The sequence below is a fragment of the Myzus persicae genome, unplaced genomic scaffold (assembly GCF_001856785.1).
Source record: "Myzus persicae strain clone G006 unplaced genomic scaffold, MPER_G0061.0, whole genome shotgun sequence".
Lineage (NCBI taxonomy): Eukaryota > Metazoa > Arthropoda > Insecta > Hemiptera > Aphididae > Myzus > Myzus persicae.
Genome location: NW_019103987.1, coordinates 140,389 through 161,304, shown reverse-complemented (window position 1 = coordinate 161,304; position 20,916 = coordinate 140,389). Strand labels below are relative to the sequence as shown.

Here is a 20,916-nt window from a genome sequence, read left to right as displayed (position 1 = left end):
ATATGTATTAATTATAATTGATAACTGCATTACTAATATAAATAATAAAACAAATTACAAACGTATTTTATAGTAATTTATATTTGTTTACTGTAGTTATAACTGCTAACAATAAATTACTTTAACTTTAGGTATACAAATAGTAATGATGTACATTAAAAAAATTTATATTCACTAATGACCAATGGACAGTCCTACTGATCGTAATATATGCGATACTTCTATACTGTCTATATTGCTGAGTGTACTACAAAATGCAGCATACATAAATGCTGAATATTCAACAATATCTACACAAGACTCTTAATAAAATCTAATGTATTTTCACTTGTTGGTCTAATGATGATTTCGGCGACCTGTAAAAATTAAAACTTATGAACACAAACTCTAATAAATGAACCAATTCATTGTACCTAACATAAAATGTACCAGTGTCGCAAGCATATGAACACGAACTTAAGAATCAAACATGGGCTATATGGAAAATGGTCATATAAATTTAGACCAAATACGTATTAGTTAATGTTGACATAGAAAAAAAATGAAAATTTAATGTTCACTCTTTAAAAAAAATTTACATGGATTGGGTAGGACTGTGAGGGTAACAAATTATTTAAAATTACAACATTTGACACAGATTATGTGGATTACAAATATTAGTATCTTTGGTAATTTCATATAAACTATGCAGTAAAATATGGTATAGTAAAACTAATAAAAACATAGAATTTACGATTCGGAATGGTGGCGACGTAATTTTTTAGAAAATGTTATTGCCGCCGAATGTTAAGCGTGCGAATTATTATGAAGATTGTTGTACAAATTCAAATAAATTACATGAAAATAAATATAAATATTTATGATGTTATAGTTTTCAAAAATTCAAAACGGATGGGATCAGCATGGTATATTTCACAAATACGTAATGCATGAAATACTAACAGTACAAAAAATTATAGTGGACGATTACCTTCATAAAATGATTATATCAATTTAATAATAAGTGATACAACTATTTTATACACTTATACTTGTATATTTTTCAAGGTTCATAATATTATAACCAATTTAGCTACCTAACAACAAGTATTAAGATACATAACTATAATTTATAAATAATTAAAGTGGACCAATTGTAATTTATTGATAAAAGTACTTAAAAATTAATTACCCAACCACTCAGGTAAGTATGGTATTATATTAGATACATTTTTTAAAAAATAACGATGAACGCAAAATATAGGTAGTAACTATCTATTATAATATGCAAATCTTAATATATCTACAATTTATCTTAATATTTTTAAATAAATTTTTTTTTAACTTACGTTAACACGTTGCGGTGCACTCAACGCGTATAAAATAGCTTCAGCAATGTCAATAGATTTCAACATTTTAAATCCTTCCAATTTGCTTAACTCTACAGTCATTTCGGTTTCTACTCCGGCCGGACTGATACTCTAAAAATAAAACGATTAATCTTTAACTAAAACTATGTATTTTGAAATTTATAACATTAAAATACATTCGTTTTTCATTTTTGAATTTAAATAGAATATTTTGAAATATATTACATCATTTTGACACGTATTACTTGTAAGGAAAAAAAGAAATATTCTGTAAAAATTGAATATGCAATAAATTATTATATGTGTGATGTTTAACTTTCTAATTTTTAGTTTCAGTTTGAAAATTAGTAAAATGATGTAGGTAATATATGATTCAAATTATTAATTCTAAGATTAATATAACATAGAATTTGTATTGAGTGTATACGTAAATCGATTTAAATACCGTTACTCTGATGGGTAAATTTTTCATGCCCAGCAATTCTCTTAAACTCTCTGTGATTATAGTAACACTATGTTTGGTAGTGCTATAAACTGAAATATCCTTCATAAATGGAAATTGATAATGACCTGCAACACTACAACATATTAAATTAATCATATTACGTTAATAATTCATCAGTTACTGTTAGGAGCTTAGAAAGATATGACAATTTATATCGTGATGAAGTGATCTTATATTTGTTGGTGTTATTCAATTAAAATTCAACAAATAATATAATTATCTAGACAATCAAGCTAGACTAAAAATACTTGAGTACTGAATGACTGAATAATAAATGTAATATATACATATTTATCTTTCTTTAAATTGTATTGTAGAATACATTAAATTCATACGATTTAATTAAAATAAAATTTAAATGGTTACCTGTTAATATTTATTATGTGACCCTCTTTGATTTGTACTTGCTCCATAATTTTTATGGCCTCTCTGCTGCAGATATTAAGTCCTATGACATTAGTGTCAAACATTTGTTTCCAATCTTTTGTGCTTCCTGGAAGTATAAAAATTAGCAAAAAATTTTAATGAATGAAAATCGATATGATTAATAATTATATTGATACTGATTATGAATAACTGATACTTCTTAAAATTTTTTTTTGTATTCAAATATGAAATTACTTGTAACTAAATATAAAAACTATTATGAATTACAACTAAAGTTAATACTTGCTCAAATGCTTTAAGGTTACCTAATACTATGATTTGTTATTTATGTCATAATAATTCATTCAAGTGTATTTTATTCTCCAACATTTTTTTTATAAGTATCCACATCAATATAACCAATAATGATTGCTACATTTCTGCAATCATTTGTTATTCAGCAGGGTGCAGGTTATAATGGTTACTTCTAAATATTAAACTTACTTATTACACATGTATATGGTTAAAAATAATCAATTTAAATCATTTAATATTAATATTTTAGTGAATTCATACCTTTTATCAAAATTTAAAGGTAATAATGTTTATTTGTTGCTTTTATAAAACAATATATTTTTAATTTCAAAACTAGTTACAAGTATTTTAAAATCGACAAAAATAAATAGTAAGCTCTTGACTTGTTGAAAAGGTAAATTTCAAAAATCTTATCTATTAGATATCATAGATCTAATAATTACTCTAATATTAAAAATAACAAGAGAAAATGGATTATTTAGAAATTAAAATGTGATATGTTATAAATTTGTAAAACTGAGACAACACTTGCGAATCTTGTGGATAATATTAATTGTCGTTATATAGACAACACAATATGATATAAATTTATTACAATTTAGCTACCAATTTAACTTTTGATCTGCATAATTAGTAATTATAATAATTTATTATTAATGCATACAGATATAGTTTAGATTCAGAAAAATTAACAAAATTAATTTTATAATTTTTTGACCATGATAAAAAGCTGTAACTACAGTATATGAGTAATTATCCAGTAGGTATTAATATTCTATAAATAATTGTTGTAATTGTATTATTTACGTCATGATTTCAATATTTCTACTTTAAGTTAGGTACCTACATCATAACAATAATTATACATTTTACACATTTATGGTTACCTAAATTAATAATACTGAAGTACAAGAATTCACACGTTTTTAATATTTGTCATATAATATTTGATAGGATATTATTTGACATGCATAGTACGTTTACAGTTAATTATTGTGTTACTGACTTACAGTTACAATCATGTTTTGGAAAATACTTAAATACTATAAATCAATATATTAATGAAATTTACCTAATAAATCAGTTTGCTTCAAAACACCAGCATTGTTAATTAGTACGTCTAACGATTTCAATGTACTCTTTACCCAATTAAAAGCTTCCATAATGTTTTCTTCCGAACATAAATCAACTTTAACGTAATAAAATTTACCCAGTTTTCCTTTTAAATCGTTTTCCAACACCTGAAAAAAAAATGGATTAGATACTATATACTCAATATAGGTCTGGATAACTCAATTTTAAAACTTGAGTAGTCCCTCTGCTGAGTATTGAAAGTGAGTGTACTTTTCATTGAGCAAGTTACTATACTATTGAAGTGTTAAATATTGCAATTCTATTATAAATCATTGTCTACGAAATACCTTAAATACCTATGAATAAATATATATATATATATAATTTATATATTTATACATAACTATTAAAAAAACTATTATTTTTCTGTAGGTGAGACGGTATAGATATAGGTTAGTCATTTTTATCAAAAATGCATTACATACATCTATCTATCTAACTATACATCTATTTATCTTCTAAATTCTATCTATCTTTATAAATAAAAATAAATGTCGCTTTTTTCCACACTATAGTAATCGTTAAAACTACTAGTCTGATTGGCTTGAAATTTGACTTAGATATTCAGCCAGATCAGGTGAAGATTTGGGATACTCTTTATGAATTTTACATTAGCACACCAATCATATTAGTACTCTAAAACATCATGTCTTATTTCAACTATTAGGACAAGAGCAAACACCGTAATTTTTAACTGTAGCACACTAAAACTTTTTTATTAGTGCACTAAAATTTTTGATAAGCTTATTATAGTGGGTATCTATCACACTAATCATCTTTTAGCTTATATATAAACATCGTTGTTAATTTTTTGTGTGATAACAATACAACAATTTGGGTACTTCAAAGTAAACAATTTATTATTGACAAAAATCAAGCGGTGAAAGGCAGTATGTCACCAGAAATACGTTCCCCGGCAACTCGCGGCGCGACGGGTCAGTGGTTATTGGCGCCGCTTGTTGGCGAGACCATCTGGCGACTTGGCAGGGGCCCGGCCCACCCTTGTAGTGACGTACGACCACACGGTTCGATGGATAGTTATTTCGGCGAGGGAACCGATTCCGCCCCGAAGATACTTCGATGATGGCAGAGCGTGCACGAAGGCGAGTTCTGGCGGCGGCGTTGGAGACTTTAAAGTACGGCGGGAGAGTGGTAGAGCTAAGCTAGGAATTGGAAGTCGCAGCGTCACAGAACCCGCAGAAATTCAATTGTGAGTTTCAGGGTGCGGGGTGAAAGACTTCCGGACGGCCACCGGACGTAAACTCGGGCGGCGGGACTCTAGGGCAAGAATCACGGAAGTATCAGAACCGCGGTGCGTCGCAGCGCTGTCCTCAGATGCTCTCCCGTTTTTGTCCGGTGGTGGTCCCACAGGCCTCCGGTGGCCGTCAATTCCACAGCAATCACAGTTGCATTCGCCCACCCAGTGCTTTTGTCTCCGCCGTCGACGCCGCGACAGTCGTCCTCAGCATACCTGCCAATCGTCGATCGCATAACATCGCGCCACTAGCCACTCCACCGCCAATCGCCCAGTCACTTGAGAAGCCGTTGTGGTCGGGCCCAAACAAGTCGTCTGGATGATCGTCTCTGCGAACAAACGCGCAGGCTATTGCGCTCGTCCGTCCACGGGATCGGTCGTAGGGACGTATAGAGGTGACCAGTAGCCATTTGAGTACAAACCCACCTCGACATCCCGTGTCAATCCCCTATAAAGCTTTTGGTGTCTTGACTGGTGTTTCTTTTTTTTTTGTAGTTTAGGTTAACTATTACCTGCCGACTTAAGGCTTTTGGCATTTTTTTAAGGTATAACAGATTATAATTTTTTTTTTTGTTTTTTTTTCCGAATAAATTTGAAAAGGCCATGTTTTTTTGTTTAAATACTAACAATGTATGTTTTCAAAAACGACCACATTGTGTCAAAAATTATTGTACTAAATGACATAAAAAATTTTTTTTTTAATTTACACTTTGTGTCATAACTACATTATCGACACTCACGCTGTATATTTGCGGCTGTAAAATAAAAATACTGTTACTAAACAAGATATTGTTTCTTTTTTTTTTATACTAATAGTGGAAGTACATATTTGTATTTGCATTTATTTTAACAAAATAATGGGCTTCGATAAATATATAATGCTTGTCAGCTTGTGTGAAGATGTGTGTTGAAAATTATAATTCATATACTTGAAAGTGTCCACGGATAATATTTTTAAATTACGAAAAAATAAATTAAATTGTTATTTTTCATTCAAATATATTATCAAATGTCGTTCAAATATGAACTTGAAATATCTGCCGAAATAAAAACTGGGTTCGTGTATTTTTTTAGTTACGCCATAAACTACTTATGAAAAACCTCGTTTTTCAAACTTAACATTTCATACATTTTAAACTACAAAATGATTTGAAAATTTTCGTGATTTTCATGAATTTTGTCAAAATTTTAGTTTTATAAGCTTAAACAAAATATCCTTGTAATGTAAAATCTTTAATACTTTTAAACTTTTATTGGGTATACCAATTCATAAAGAAATCTACACTAAATCTTCAAGTTTTTTTAGATCGATAGCAGTTTAAAAAAATATAGGTAATAGCTTAAAAAGAGTTAAAATTGTATGACGCATGTAATAATAAACATATTTGAATTAATCAGTTGTACTATAGTGAGCTTAAGCATATTTTTAAAAATATTCTTATTTTTGCATAGTCTGTTTAATCATCAATTATTTTATTTGAAAACAAATTGAAAAATATTGAATAGAACAAAATGTAGTTATATTGGCAGATAGTAATGGTTTATTAGGGCTAAGATTTATATGCAATAAAAAATTGTACTACACACTTACTAACCAAAGTATACAAAAACAATTTTTTTCATTTCTACATACAAATCAGAAACTAATTGAAACAGAAATTACCTACTAATCAATGTATATTTCTTATTTTTATTAATATTTTTATTTAAATAAAATTATTATTTATTATAAGTACCTGGTTATCATGGCAATTGAATATTACTGTTTTAATATGTGCTCTCAAGTTTCAAGGGAGGCAATTCGATATATTATAACCCAATACTTATAATAGACGTTTATCACATAATTAATATCATTTAAAATTCATCTGATTGTCAATAACCAAATTACAATACTACCATGCTATACCGTATGTTCAAAATATGTTAACATATGCCAAAATAGTCGGATCTATTTAATCGAGATTAATTCAAATCACGGACTTACCTGACGACCAATCAATTTGAACTCAAAGAAAAAACATGCAAATTCATAGAAATAATGCCCTATTCATAATAATTACATTAGTCATTACCTAGTTCATTATTTTCGTTACTTTCACTGTATAGTAAAGATATTATACACAGGCCATATTGCTACATGAGAAACAATTAAATTGAAGTTTCGCCAATATGTGACTTCTTTTTAGGTGTTTTCTGTTCACTCTTCGTGACTTGTTATTAAAATGAAATGGTATAATGTAATAATGTTCGTGGTATATTAAAATAGTTTGAAAATTTCTTTCAGTAGGTATAGTAAACAATAATATACGTCATGGTGAAAAGTTTCAAATCTCTACGAAGTATGAATAACATTTTTGAAAAAAAACGATAAATACAAATGTTTTGTTATATCTATTGAATTTGCTCTAAAAATCTAACACTTTAAATGACTTTACAACTACAGCGTACCTGAAGTTTATCTTCTCTTCTAGCAAAACCAACAACAATCATTCCCCTTTCAACCAGTTGTCGACAAGTCTCCTCTCCGATACCAGAAGAAGCACCCGTCACTACAGCAACTTTTCCATTCCACTTTTCCATTTTCGTTTTAAAAATATATATTTTAATATTATAAAAACTACACGACCAGTGCTTACCGGTGTCCAAACAATAACTGAAAATCTGAAATATCATTCTAAATAGCCGTATTTACTACTTATATATACGTGTTTGCTAGATACTAGATAGGTAGGTAGGTAAAAACATATAGAAAGAAACAACCAGTTAATTATGAGTTGTATTTAAAATTTGTTGCCATGCGAATGCCCACAAATCGAGAATATAATAAATAATAATAGGTATGCACCTGAGTATTATGGTGTTTAATGTTTAAATCACGTGATGTAAGATATTTATAATATTTAATGATTGAGATTATGAACAACAAAAAACCTATTATTAGCATCAAGGTAAACAGACGGACCTTGATTATACCATTTTTGATCCACAATTAACTAAATAGGTATATTATTGTTGATGACGAGCATTTTAAAAACTGCCTTAATGATAGGAATTATGATGATTCCATGATAACACGCATAATTTATATAGGTACTTACGTGGCTACGTCATTGACCAGAATAAAATTGTTACTTATTAAAAAAGAAAAGAAACCAGATAGGATATTGAGATAAATTGTTGGCCATTAAAAATTGTTGCTTCGATCACACGCACAGGATAGAAAACATTTTTATTATACATTTAAGCTATTTAATTATTTGTTTACAACAAATATTCTTTTTAGTCTTCAGTATAATCTACTAAAATATAATCTCAAGCATTTTATTGATTTTGCAAAAGAGTGTATGTGGCACAGTGATAAGTGATAACGCAGAGCCAATATCATTTTTTAAATTAGGCCTCAAAATGTGTTAGTAAATGTAGGTTGATTATCAAAAAATTAAATGATTATTGGACTGGCAGTGGGCATCATAACTTCAGAGCAGCGTTTGTGGTTATCCCCGAAGCTCGTATTTCTAAAAATAGTGTAATGCATTTAAAAACAAAATTAAAATTATGACTTAGAAGGGCACAACCATGTATCTAGAGCGACCCCTGTTTGGGGACTAAGACACTAAGTAGATATAATCCATGAATAATGAATATTAAAACTATACTAACCATATATTATGTTTCTATAGGTGCCAACCGGTTTTATTTCATACAGAATAAAATATAAGAAGTTTTTTATTAAAAGTTGATAGTTAATTACCAGGTGTAATCAATTGTTTTTAAAAGTTCCTAAACGTCAATTAAGAATAGTATAATATAATAATACATTTTTTTGTGGAAAACAGAATGAACACTGAATTATATTAGCTATATTTTTTTTTTATTTCACAACTACCTACTTATATACGTATTACGTATATACACATTTTAGATTCAACTTTTATAGCAAAGGATTGACAATTTCAAACAAGGTTCTACGTAAGTTGTTTATTCTGTAACCAAAAAATCTAAAAATAAACATAACTTCTTTTATAGTTATTTTAAGTTCACATTTAGACGAAATTACATATCAACAAAAATAATAACGATTTTAGTCATTTTGTTGTAATTCGTTTCCAAAACAGCTCAATTTTACCTAAGTATGCATAATATTATTCCAGTATTACTCATAATTTAAGAATAATACTAATTCAACTTACCGACTATCGTATTAATAACAAGCAATAACAATATAAAATATCTTAGACTGACATACCGTCTCCGCTAAGTATTGTTTTTCGTATACAATGAATAATGACATTATAATATTATATCATTAAATTCAAATTTAATTCCATTCATTACACTGTAGGTTAGGTTGGTTAAAACTTCTAGATACTTAATACAGCAGTGCAACATCCACTTACCCGCTTTTTTATATTTGAAAAAAAGATTAACATTCTTAATTAAAAAATATACATGATGGCATTCATAATATAAGAATGCATATTTTATGAATATCTGTAATATAATATATTTTTGTTAAACAAAGAAATAAGGAGGTAGGTACTTGAATAATTAGTTCAATTATTGTGTATAACTATCTACCTACTTCAGGTGCGGATGTATATTCATTTTTTATCAAAGAAATATGTACAATGCTTCTTTAAAAAACCTATACGGACATACAGTTATACCTATTGTATTTCTTGCATATTGGTCTTATGATGATTTCAGTAACATGTAAAAATTAAAATTAAGAATGAAATGTATTTATTCATGGAATACAAAAAACTCAAAAAATATGTGTTGCAAATGAAGTAAACTTGTCCCGTTCTGTTTTATTTCCGTAACAACGCTAGTCAACAAATTACTTTTTATAGAAACGAAAGTATTATATCATATTTTTATTATTTTCATTTTCAGTTTTGAATAAATATAGACGATAAAAAGTTGTATTTTATAATATAATATTGTATCCACAACGATGATAGACTTAGGAGTATTTAATTTCTTATCAGCGATGAAAAACCGCCGGCAGTTTGTGCGGCCCGTAGAGGAGAGTATTTCTCCGATAGTGGACATTGCGATGAAAGCGAACAAGATCCAGCGAGACGACCTACAACCGTTGGAAGCACTGAGGACACGCATTGCTTACGCATTAAAGCAGATCGACAAATTGGAAATTAGTAGGCACAGGGCAGCAGTGGCTATGCGATTGGAGTATTTGGATTTGATGGAGGATAGACGTTTGTTGATGAAACTGAAAAACAAATCACCAGTTTCAAGGAGCACACAGACATTTAATGAAAAGAAACCATGTCGAGTCAGGTACTTGTTACGGATAATAAATTATTATTAAGCAACACTTGTCGAGTTTCCCTGCAGTAGACGCGTAGTCGGCCAACTGTAAGCATGTGTCTTATACAAAGATAGGCTACTATTCACATGCAAATCCCACCAAGGGCCATTTATTTGAAAATTACTTAAAATTAATTTCAAAAAAATAAAAAAATGTAATTTAAATTAATCACACTAAAAATTTTAATGTGAAATTTATCGATCGTTTGCAAATATATTTGTAGGTTTGAAATACCTCCAGTGACATGGGAAGAAGAGACGATGCAACAGATGTGGCTGTACCCAAAATCAATAACACCGTATTTAACAAAAATTTGCGTCATTTCAAAGTTTATTTTGATGCATTTATCAAATCCAGTTATACTGCGCAAAATAGCCAAAAAAATATATGTTGGATTTGGAAAACTTATTCAAATAACAACGACAGTTGATGTTCCAAACAACACTACTACGATTAACTTCAGAGGTTTTCCACGACATTCCACATAAATTTGTAAAATTAAGGGTTAAAAATTGAAAAACAATTTGCAACTTATAATCTACTCTCCAGATGGTTTCAACGTTATAAATAGAGGTATTTAAAAATGTGACAATGCACAAAAATAGTATTATTGTATTTTTAAAAAATGTTTATATAAATATATTATAGTATTCAGATCCAAACAAGGGGGGGGGAGGGGGGCTGGTAGACCTCGAGTACTGGGGCCCTTCGAAATGTATTTGTAATTTTTGAAATTTTAGTAGAAATACTTATTTTATACTAAATAATATTGTATAAAAAAACATTTTATGATATATTTTATATATTTAGTCATTCATTAATGATAGTTACCTAACCATTGATTACTAAGAAATTATTGTGGTTAATAATCTCGATTTTTTAATAAATTACTAGCTGATTCGGGAGATGTTGTCCTGTGAATATTGAATTCGAATTGGTATAACTAAAAAACAAATATTATTAATTTATAAGTTTTATAAAGAGCCCGGATTAGAGATTACAATCCCGGTCCTAATTTACGATCCCGAGATTCCGGGATATTTAGCTATTAATCCCGGGATCACGGGATTATCCCGAAATTTAGTGAGAAAAAATTTAAAAGAATTATGCATCAATTTTTATTTTTATTTTTTTATATAATTCTATATCTATATAGTGAATAATGTTATTATTATAAATTACAATTGCATATTATTTTCTACTTATTTTGAAAATGTGAACGTAGGAATAGTAGAGCGTCTAATGTTCCATCTCCCAGTCTGCTTCTTAGCTTATTTCCTATGTATGTTGCTCTTGCTGAAAATGCACGTTCTGATTCGATACTAGTATTAGTAGACATTAAATACATAAATACTAGCTCTAAATGATACCCGTGAGTTCCTCCATTTTCAAAAAGATTTATTTATTTTTTGGTGATTTTAACCAAATCTGTTTGTTTATGTGTTATAGGATCAATGTCTTTTTTTATTTTTGCCTATTTTAAGCTCCAACTTTTCTTGTAAAGTTAATTGTGTGAGTGTAATAGACTCACTTCTTGTTTGTTCTAAACGTTGTTGTTCTTCATCATTTTTACATGGATTGTGATTTTGTATCTTTTCAATTAATTTTATTATTTTTGTTTTTAATAAAATCATTTTTAGGGAGTGAAAATAAATCTTTCAAATATGTTATTTGATCATAGTGATCATGAGGATTCTGTAATAGCTTAATACGCCAGATAACTCTGGACGTCGTCTTCTTTTTATACTATCACTCAAGCATGTCCTCATTTTGTTAGCTAGCATTGAATTTGTTTCAAACAACTCCTTGAAAAAATTTAAAAGCAGCATATGTAGTACACAAATTGGCATCACGACGACCGATTGCTTCCACTGTCAATTTAACGGGTGCAAGTACATCTCTTATCTCAGTAATTAAATTTGAATCAGAATCGTCTATACGGACTGGGTGGTTGAGATCTAAAAGAGATTTTTGAATGTTGATTTTAAAAGAATAAAGCGTTCTAATATAGCTAGATTCTAATGGTTAAATCTGGCATGTCTTGAATAAAAGCATTTTGCGGAAGAATATTCCGAATTAACCTGAATTCAGAAAATATGTTTGAAAAAAGTTTGAATATTCTTCCGCAAAATGCTTTTATTCAAGACATGCCAGATTTAACCATTAGAATCTAGCTATATTAGAACGCTTTATTCTTTTAAAATCAACATTCAAAAATCTCTTTTAGATCTCAACCACCCAGTCCGTATAGACGATTCTGATTCAAATTTAATTACTGAGATAAGAGATGTACTTGCACCCGTTAAATTGACAGTGGAAGCAATCGGTCGTCGTGATGCCAATTTGTGTACTACATATGCTGCTTTTAAATTTTTTCAAGGAGTTGTTTGAAACAAATTCAATGCTAGCTAACAAAATGAGGACATGCTTGAGTGATAGTATAAAAAGAAGACGACGTCCAGAGTTATCTGGCGTATTAAGCTATTACAGAATCCTCATGATCACTATGATCAAATAACATATTTGAAAGATTTATTTTCACTCCCTAAAAATGATTTTATTAAAAACAAAAATAATAAAATTAATTGAAAAGATACAAAATCACAATCCATGTAAAAATGATGAAGAACAACAACGTTTAGAACAAACAAGAAGTGAGTCTATTACACTCACACAATTAACTTTACAAGAAAAGTTGGAGCTTAAAATAGGCAAAAATAAAAAAAGACATTGATCCTATAACACATAAACAAACAGATTTGGTTAAAATCACCAAAAAATAAATAAATCTTTTTGAAAATGGAGGAACTCACGGGTATCATTTAGAGCTAGTATTTATGTATTTAATGTCTACTAATACTAGTATCGAATCAGAACGTGCATTTTCAGCAAGAGCAACATACATAGGAAATAAGCTAAGAAGCAGACTGGGAGATGGAACATTAGACGCTCTACTATTCCTACGTTCACATTTTCAAAATAAGTAGAAAATAATATGCAATTGTAATTTATAATAATAACATTATTCACTATATAGATATAGAATTATATAAAAAAATAAAAATAAAAATTGATGCATAATTCTTTTAAATTTTTTCTCACTAAATTTCGGGATAATCCCGTGATCCCGGGATTAATAGCTAAATATCCCGGAATCTCGGGATCGTAAATTAGGACCGGGATTGTAATCTCTAATCCGGGCTCTTTATAAAACTTATAAATTAATAATATTTGTTTTTTAGTTATACCAATTCGAATTCAATATTCACAGGACAACATCTCCCGAATCAGCTAGTAATTTATTAAAAAATCGAGATTATTAACCACAATAATTTCTTAGTAATCAATGGTTAGGTAACTATCATTAATGAATGACTAAATATATAAAATATATCATAAAATGTTTTTTTATACAATATTATTTAGTATAAAATAAGTATTTCTACTAAAATTTCAAAAATTACAAATACATTTCGAAGGGCCCCAGTACTCGAGGTCTACCAGCCCCCCTCCCCCCCCCTTGTTTGGATCTGAATACTATAATATATTTATATAAACATTTTTTAAAAATACAATAATACTATTTTTGTGCATTGTCACATTTTTAAATACCTCTATTTATAACGTTGAAACCATCTGGAGAGTAGATTATAAGTTGCAAATTGTTTTTCAATTTTTAACCCTTAATTTTACAAATTTATGTGGAATGTCGTGGAAAACCTCTGAAGTTTATCGTAGTAGTGTTGTTTGGAACATCAACTGTCGTTGTTATTTGAATAAGTTTTCCAAATCCAACATATATTTTTTTGGCTATTTTGCGCAGTATAACTGGATTTGATAAATGCATCAAAATAAACTTTGAAATGACGCAAATTTTTGTTAAATACGGTGTTATTGATTTTGGTATAAGTAATAATGCAAAGAAACTTATACCAGCAAACAGGAAAGAAATAACCAATAGGTAGTTGGAAAACTGTATGACTATACTTACATTAATGAGAAACTTACATGAATTGAATACTTGAAAAAAGTTTGCGTCAAATTTGCAAATCCACAATTTAAAATTGCACACAGTATTGATAATTTTTTAATTTTGTATAACTAAGTGATGACTGGTTGACTTCTAAAACAACGATTTTGAATTTCATACACCTATAATAGTTTATGTTTTTAACACACATAACATTATATTTTTATCCAAGCCTATTTGAAAGCTGGAAATCCTTAGCCTGTACAATTGAGAAGGACAATGTGCGTAATTAAACTGGAACCAATTCGACTTACCTTAATGATGCAGCCTATCAAATAACGGGAACCACCTCAGCATGCATGGTTGGGGATCGAGAACCAATACGTAGGTACATTGCCCCAGCTTCATCCATTTTAAATTTGTCTACGCCAATATTTACTATTTGGCACGTGGTTTGTATGTATTTGTACGACCGTTTCCGACATTTGTATGCTACTGGTTTGCCCGGAAAATAGAATTTTCTGTTGGCGGGGTGGGGGTTAGGTTCAAATTTTGACAAAATATATATCTTTCAAAATTTACAAATAGTTTTATAGATAAGGATTGAAAATTTAAAACAAATTTCCAGGGAAGTATAGGTTATTCTGTAAACAAAAAATCTAATAATATATAATTAGTTTTTTTTTTTAGTTAAAAATATTATTCGTGGATACTTGAAACTGCTAAAGTATTTTTATTATATTTTATACACTCAATGACTTTTCAAATGTATCTTTTTCAGCGAAAAAGGAATTTAATCTACTAGGTACTGTAAAAGTACTTATATGCTTAATACTTACTAGTAAAATAAATTACTTAAATCACAATAATATCATCAAATATACTACATTACTAATTAATAATATAGACTGACAGAGCGTCTTCGCTCTTGGAGAAAGCGAGTCAAGCTGCAGAGAGTAGGTGAAACTGACCCACTCTACACCACCCTCTATCCTCACAAGGTCAATAATGCAATCTGCGGACAGAAGAACAACGTGGAAGACAATGCCATGCTGCACAGCAACCGTCGGAGGTGTCACCGACCCACGTTCTGCTTACATCCCTTGACATCACGGGCGGATACGGCGATCACGGCATCGTAGGACCAACCACACGCAGAACATGATTCCAGGGCGGCGGACTCCGGTCGACCCGCAAAACCAACAGCAGTAACCAACGACGCCCTTAGCGATTTTTGTTTTTTTTTTTTTTTGATGCACCGATCTCCGATCAAAGGTGGACACATAACTAACGATAGGGAAAGTCCACTTGGTAGCGGAAAAGGGCTCATCCCAGGATGCCTATTGCTGTGAAATTACTTATGTTTTTATGCACAATAAACGATGGGGATCGGGGGAGAAGCAATGCAAACACCAGTTCCTCCCTCGGTTCTAGATAACAAAAAAAAAAATACCGTCTTTGCTCAGAATCGTTTTTCGTAAACAATAGTTTTATATCATTGAATTCAAATTTAACACAATCAAGTACAGTGACCCACTTGTAATATAGGTACTGTACAGTAGAGCGACATCCGTTTACTCGCTTTTTTTAAATTAATTTTTGAAAACATTGTCAAATATTAGAATTTCTTTCATTTGTAAATTCTAAAAGAGTTTTTGTATAGTACTCCTCTAATTGAGTGTAACCAAAATTAATCAGTGAAATAACATTGTAGTCTTTCACGTGACATAATAACTACTTATTATATTTTTTCCTTCAAAATTCTTACCGATTTTTTTATTTTATTTTTAAATGCTGAATACTTATTATATCATGTAATTAATTCCTTAAGAATTAGGTAGGTAACTGCACATTTTAAACAATAAAAAATACTATTTTCAAAATTATGTCAAACAAACACATAACTATTAATAGAGACGATTTGTATTTTAAATGCCTAGTCCCTAGTATGATATACTGAGACTAATACTATGGTCTATGATTAATGTTAAATATCATGATAATTATTCATATTCTCTTCTATTTTTGTTGAATGAGAAAGTAAGCAACTTAGAACTAATGGGCATAAGTGTGTAACAAGTATGTATAAAGGTAAATTTATAAACTCAATCTAAAATAAGAACTTTTCATTATTTTTTGAAAAATACAAAATATATAGTGTTGACTGTCGTAGGTATTATAGCTCAAGTAGACAATAATTAATTAATTTTGTAACAATTGAATATTATTAAATTTAAATTAATTTATAAAATATGTATATACACATAGACGTAAATTCCAGGGGTGCTAAGGATGCTTAGTTCCCACAATGTATTTTATGAAATAAATATTACAATTCAGAATATTAATTGTTTTAAAGATGTGGAAGAGTACTTGTAACTTATGGGAAGTGTGAGTGATATAACCACTCACGGGTCACTGATAAAATAATTTTAGAGGGACTTGAGGACATTAGCCTAACCTACTCTGGAAGTCCAACAGAGTACTAAGTGGATTTGCACAATTGCACCTATATGCATACACCTATATTTTATTTAAAATTACCTTGCATTTTCGGGTGGTTTTTCTGACCTAATACCGTTAAAATAAGACTCACAGATTGTACAACGACCTACAATAGTTACATAATTGGAGCTGCTGGATACTTTTACTCTTCAAAATGATAGACAGTATGCCAATCGAGTATGTATCCAGAAATATTTGACAAATTGTAGGTATTGACAATATTATAGAAAAAAAATAATTGAAAATGTCGGTGTACTTTTAGCTTAGCTTAAAAAGAGTCAAAATATTTTTTAAATGTTATCAAATATATGAATATCAAAGTAAATATATGGTGTGAATTTCAAGTGTCTACAGTTATTCGTTTTTGAATAAATACCACAAAATAAGAAAATCGCTACACGAATAGTCGAGCGAATATCCAATGTTGTAAAAATTGTAAAAATGTCAACTCCAAACACTCATAACAATATTTAATTTGACTTTCCGGTAAATTTTTTTTTTTGATTAAGATGGACAAACCTCGAAGGAATTAAATTTTAAATCTAAGAAATAAAAATAAACATTTTTATGTATTTCTAATAAAAAATAATTTTCTAATTTTCGTGATTTTTAAGAATTTTGACAAAATTTTAAGTTTAAACGCTCATAAAGAATTATTGTGGATTCACTCTAAACTTTTTTTTTTAATTTCCACTAATACCAACTTACGGGGAACCTAAAATTATATTTTAAAGTTTTTTTCCAAGCGAAAACATTTTTATAGTAGTTAAAAAAAACAAATAATCGAACATTTCATATGCCTATAAATAATTCAAGGTTAGATTAGGTTATCAAAATATTTTGAAAATTGTATGGTGTATAGAAAATATTGAAACAAACATTCAATGAAAATTGTCATTTTTTTAGAGTTACACTAAAAACCAAAATTGATTTTTTCGAAAACTGGTTTTTCTTACAAAATCCGGTTTTTATTATTTTTTTGTTTGTTTTTCCTGTCATTTTTTAAAACTATTGGGAATTTTGAATTTTGACCTCCCGAACGCACTAGATTCACTGATCTACCAGAAAAGTTGCTGCAAACAGTAAAAAAAAAACATATTGTAAAATCTATACATTTATAGATGCCTTTAGAAAATAGAATCTAAAATAACAATTTTAAGAGTATGTCGTACATCTTACACACTTATTACATAGACATTTTTCGTTCGCCAGTTTTCTATCGTACTTTTTTTTAACCAACAAAGCTTATGACTTAAAGTTCAAACTTATTTATTATAATTTATAACTATATAAAATAGGCAACGGACATAGCCCATTCGGCTCCCGATTTTCCCAAACGGCTCCTGTCGAAAAAGGTTTTACGAACAGGTCAATACCCAAACGGCTCCCATCGAAAAAAGTTTTACTAAAATCCGGGTAATAATCCTGTTTTTTACAACACAAATTCCTTCCCACTTCATAAGACTTAGGACTGTCTCTAAAGAGGTGTGGTTAAAAATTTGTTGTTGTTTTTTAAGGTTAAATTATAAAAATTATATTCTGTGAATTAAATGTAAAAAAGTTTTAAAAATAGAAAAAAATGTATGTATAAAAATATAAAAAAAAATTATAGAATAGGTAAATTTTTTATGCACAATTTTTTTATATAATCTGTGGTAGTTATTTTATTTGATGAAAATTCTCCGATAATGTTTTCAATGAGCTCCTGTTTTTTTGTCGGTTTTGGTGTATTTACACCATTTCGAGCTTTAATTTGTGTTTCGGATTGTATTTCGGTTAGTATGTCAATAACCTTAAAAATATTAGGATGAGCAGAATTGAATTCGATGTTAAATCTGCTGTGGAACGATTCTAGAAGAACTTATTCCTAACCTAACCTAACTTATAAGAACTTTTTTCGACGGGAGCCGTTTGGGAATTTACCTGTTCGTAAAACCTTTTTTGACGGGAGCCGTTTGGGTATTGACGTAGGTAACTACTTACTTTCCTCTGGTTTTAAATTCATTCATATAGAATCAAAAAATGAGAAAAACATTTTCAATAATTTGATTTAACCATACATTCTATCAATGGCTGTTTTACTGAAGTATGAGCAGAAAAAATTTGCTCAATCCATAAAATTTGGATTATTTTTAAGTAGACTTTAATATTTTTAATGTGACCGTACAATTAGATTATTACGAAAAATTGTTCTGGAAATAAATTGAATGATAATAATAAAAAAACATAAAACAAAAATATCATGTAGGACGTTTTTATTGTTGTGGCAAGTGTGTGGACAGTATATATAAGTAATGTACAAACAAATAATCTTAAGCCTTTAATTATTGCTTTTATACATCTAAACGAATAAAATAAATAAAGTGTCTTATACGCGAGTACACAACTATAGTAACCATACATCAGGTCTTCAGAATAGGTGTATAACATTTCCGAACATCACTAAATTAATACATAGGTACATTTTATTATCATATTACTAAACGATAATTATCAACACTTTATATCCAATTTCAAACACAACAATTTAACAAAACAAACAGTGGCGCAAAGATTACATTCCTATTATAATTTAGAACATCATCGCTAACTGATTTGGAACAAAAGCACGAGCAAAGCATCAAGCATGTATAATAACAATAATAGTAATTTAAATTAAATGCTGGTAGAAAAAGGAATTTGTAAGTATACATTTGTTAACCATTTCATGAGTCAACAGACAGATTATAATTTTTAAATGGACTACATTATGTAGGTATAGTATATATTTTTTTTTCTTGGAATACAGATTATTAAGATTTGACTTGTTTATTTGCATTTGCTTAAATTACATTACAATATTTTAAAATTATATTGTTTAAAGACATTATTGTATTCTTTAAATTGAGATCGATTGATGCAAATGTATAATATTGTATGTCCACAAGAAAATTATTATTTCAGCACAATGTTAAAGACTAAACAAAATAAAACTTTTAGGTCTGCAACTTACTCAGATTTATAAATCTAAACAACTTAGGCTTTTAGCACAACAATACAAGTTCACTAACTACAACATATTAAGTAATAAGTATACACATTGTATGTCTTTAGATGACAATATTGTGTCATCTTCAAAAAATTAATACATTAAAAACAATCAGATTAAGTTAATTTAGTACAATAACTACTGTTTACAATAAATTAGACTCCTGGTTAAGTAATAAAATCATATTATCATAGATTAACCACCTTAAGAATATGCTATATTATGCTGATAAATGAAAACAATATAACAGTTAAATTAAAAATGAACACAACAAAATCTGAATCCATTTATAACAAAAAAAAAAAACAATTGCTAATATCGTTGATTACAACAAATAAAATTTAACTCAAGTTATGTAGGAAAACCAAAATATTAGCACATTGTGCTAATTATACAATAATGAAAATCTTTTAATAAATCTATGAAATTCATTTAATATTACTCACATTATTAATAAAGTGTTTTATTTTATTGTTATTTATTTAATTACAACTTATGTGCTATTATGGAGATCTTAAGCTATACTGGCAAATTATAGATCCACGACAGTGCAAAAAAGGTCATAGTTTTACAAACAGTAACTTTTAAACACAACATTTTATACTTTTCGAGTAAATATATTTTCGTACAGTTTACTTTTTGGGCAGAGATATATTTTTTTTTTAAGTAAAAATGAATCATGAGTTAGTGAATAATGAGACATTTTACCTTATGATAAATAAACTTAAAAGTCTCATCAAAAAAAATATTCAAAAATTGTATTAAATTAATAGAACAGGAGTGTACAAAAATATAACATTTAAAAAGATTCATGGTTACTCAAAATAGTTTTATATAATACTCAAAATGTCTAAACTGTTTAAATGTATGGTAAATAGGTTGACGTTAAACACTATAGTATAAGAATAAAATGTATAGAGTTCCAATATTTAAGGTATGTTCACAACCTACTCGCACATTACATTTGATTATTTATATTTTATAACACAAAAATTATTAATAAGTAATTGTTGATATCGCTATTTTAACTTCATTATTTTCAATAATGATGTTTTTTAAAAACGATTCTATGGGTATGATTTAAGTCTTAAGATATCAAAAAACATATTTTCTACAAAATTAATTTTTTTGGTGAGTAAAAATACAGTTAACTT

At 28.7% G+C, this 20,916-nt stretch overlaps 2 protein-coding genes across 2 annotated transcripts; one reads left to right on the top strand and one right to left on the bottom strand.

Annotated features, from left to right (window-relative positions):
* Positions 1–59: 59 nt before the first annotated feature.
* LOC111037242 (farnesol dehydrogenase-like) lies at positions 60–7,615 on the bottom strand. The gene is made up of 6 exons (XM_022319651.1): positions 7,376–7,615; positions 3,608–3,776; positions 2,221–2,347; positions 1,795–1,927; positions 1,329–1,460; positions 60–356 (listed from the first exon to the last, which is right to left on the bottom strand). Exons 1-6 carry the CDS (start codon positions 7,598–7,600, stop codon positions 291–293), a joined length of 852 nt encoding a protein of 283 aa, XP_022175343.1. The 5' UTR covers positions 7,601–7,615; the 3' UTR covers positions 60–290.
* A 1,877-nt stretch (positions 7,616–9,492) lies between these two features.
* On the top strand, positions 9,493–10,839 carry LOC111037247. The gene is made up of 2 exons (XM_022319658.1): positions 9,493–10,228; positions 10,483–10,839. Exons 1-2 carry the CDS (start codon positions 9,885–9,887, stop codon positions 10,745–10,747), a joined length of 609 nt encoding a protein of 202 aa, XP_022175350.1. The 5' UTR covers positions 9,493–9,884; the 3' UTR covers positions 10,748–10,839.
* The last annotated feature ends 10,077 nt before the right edge of the window (positions 10,840–20,916 follow it).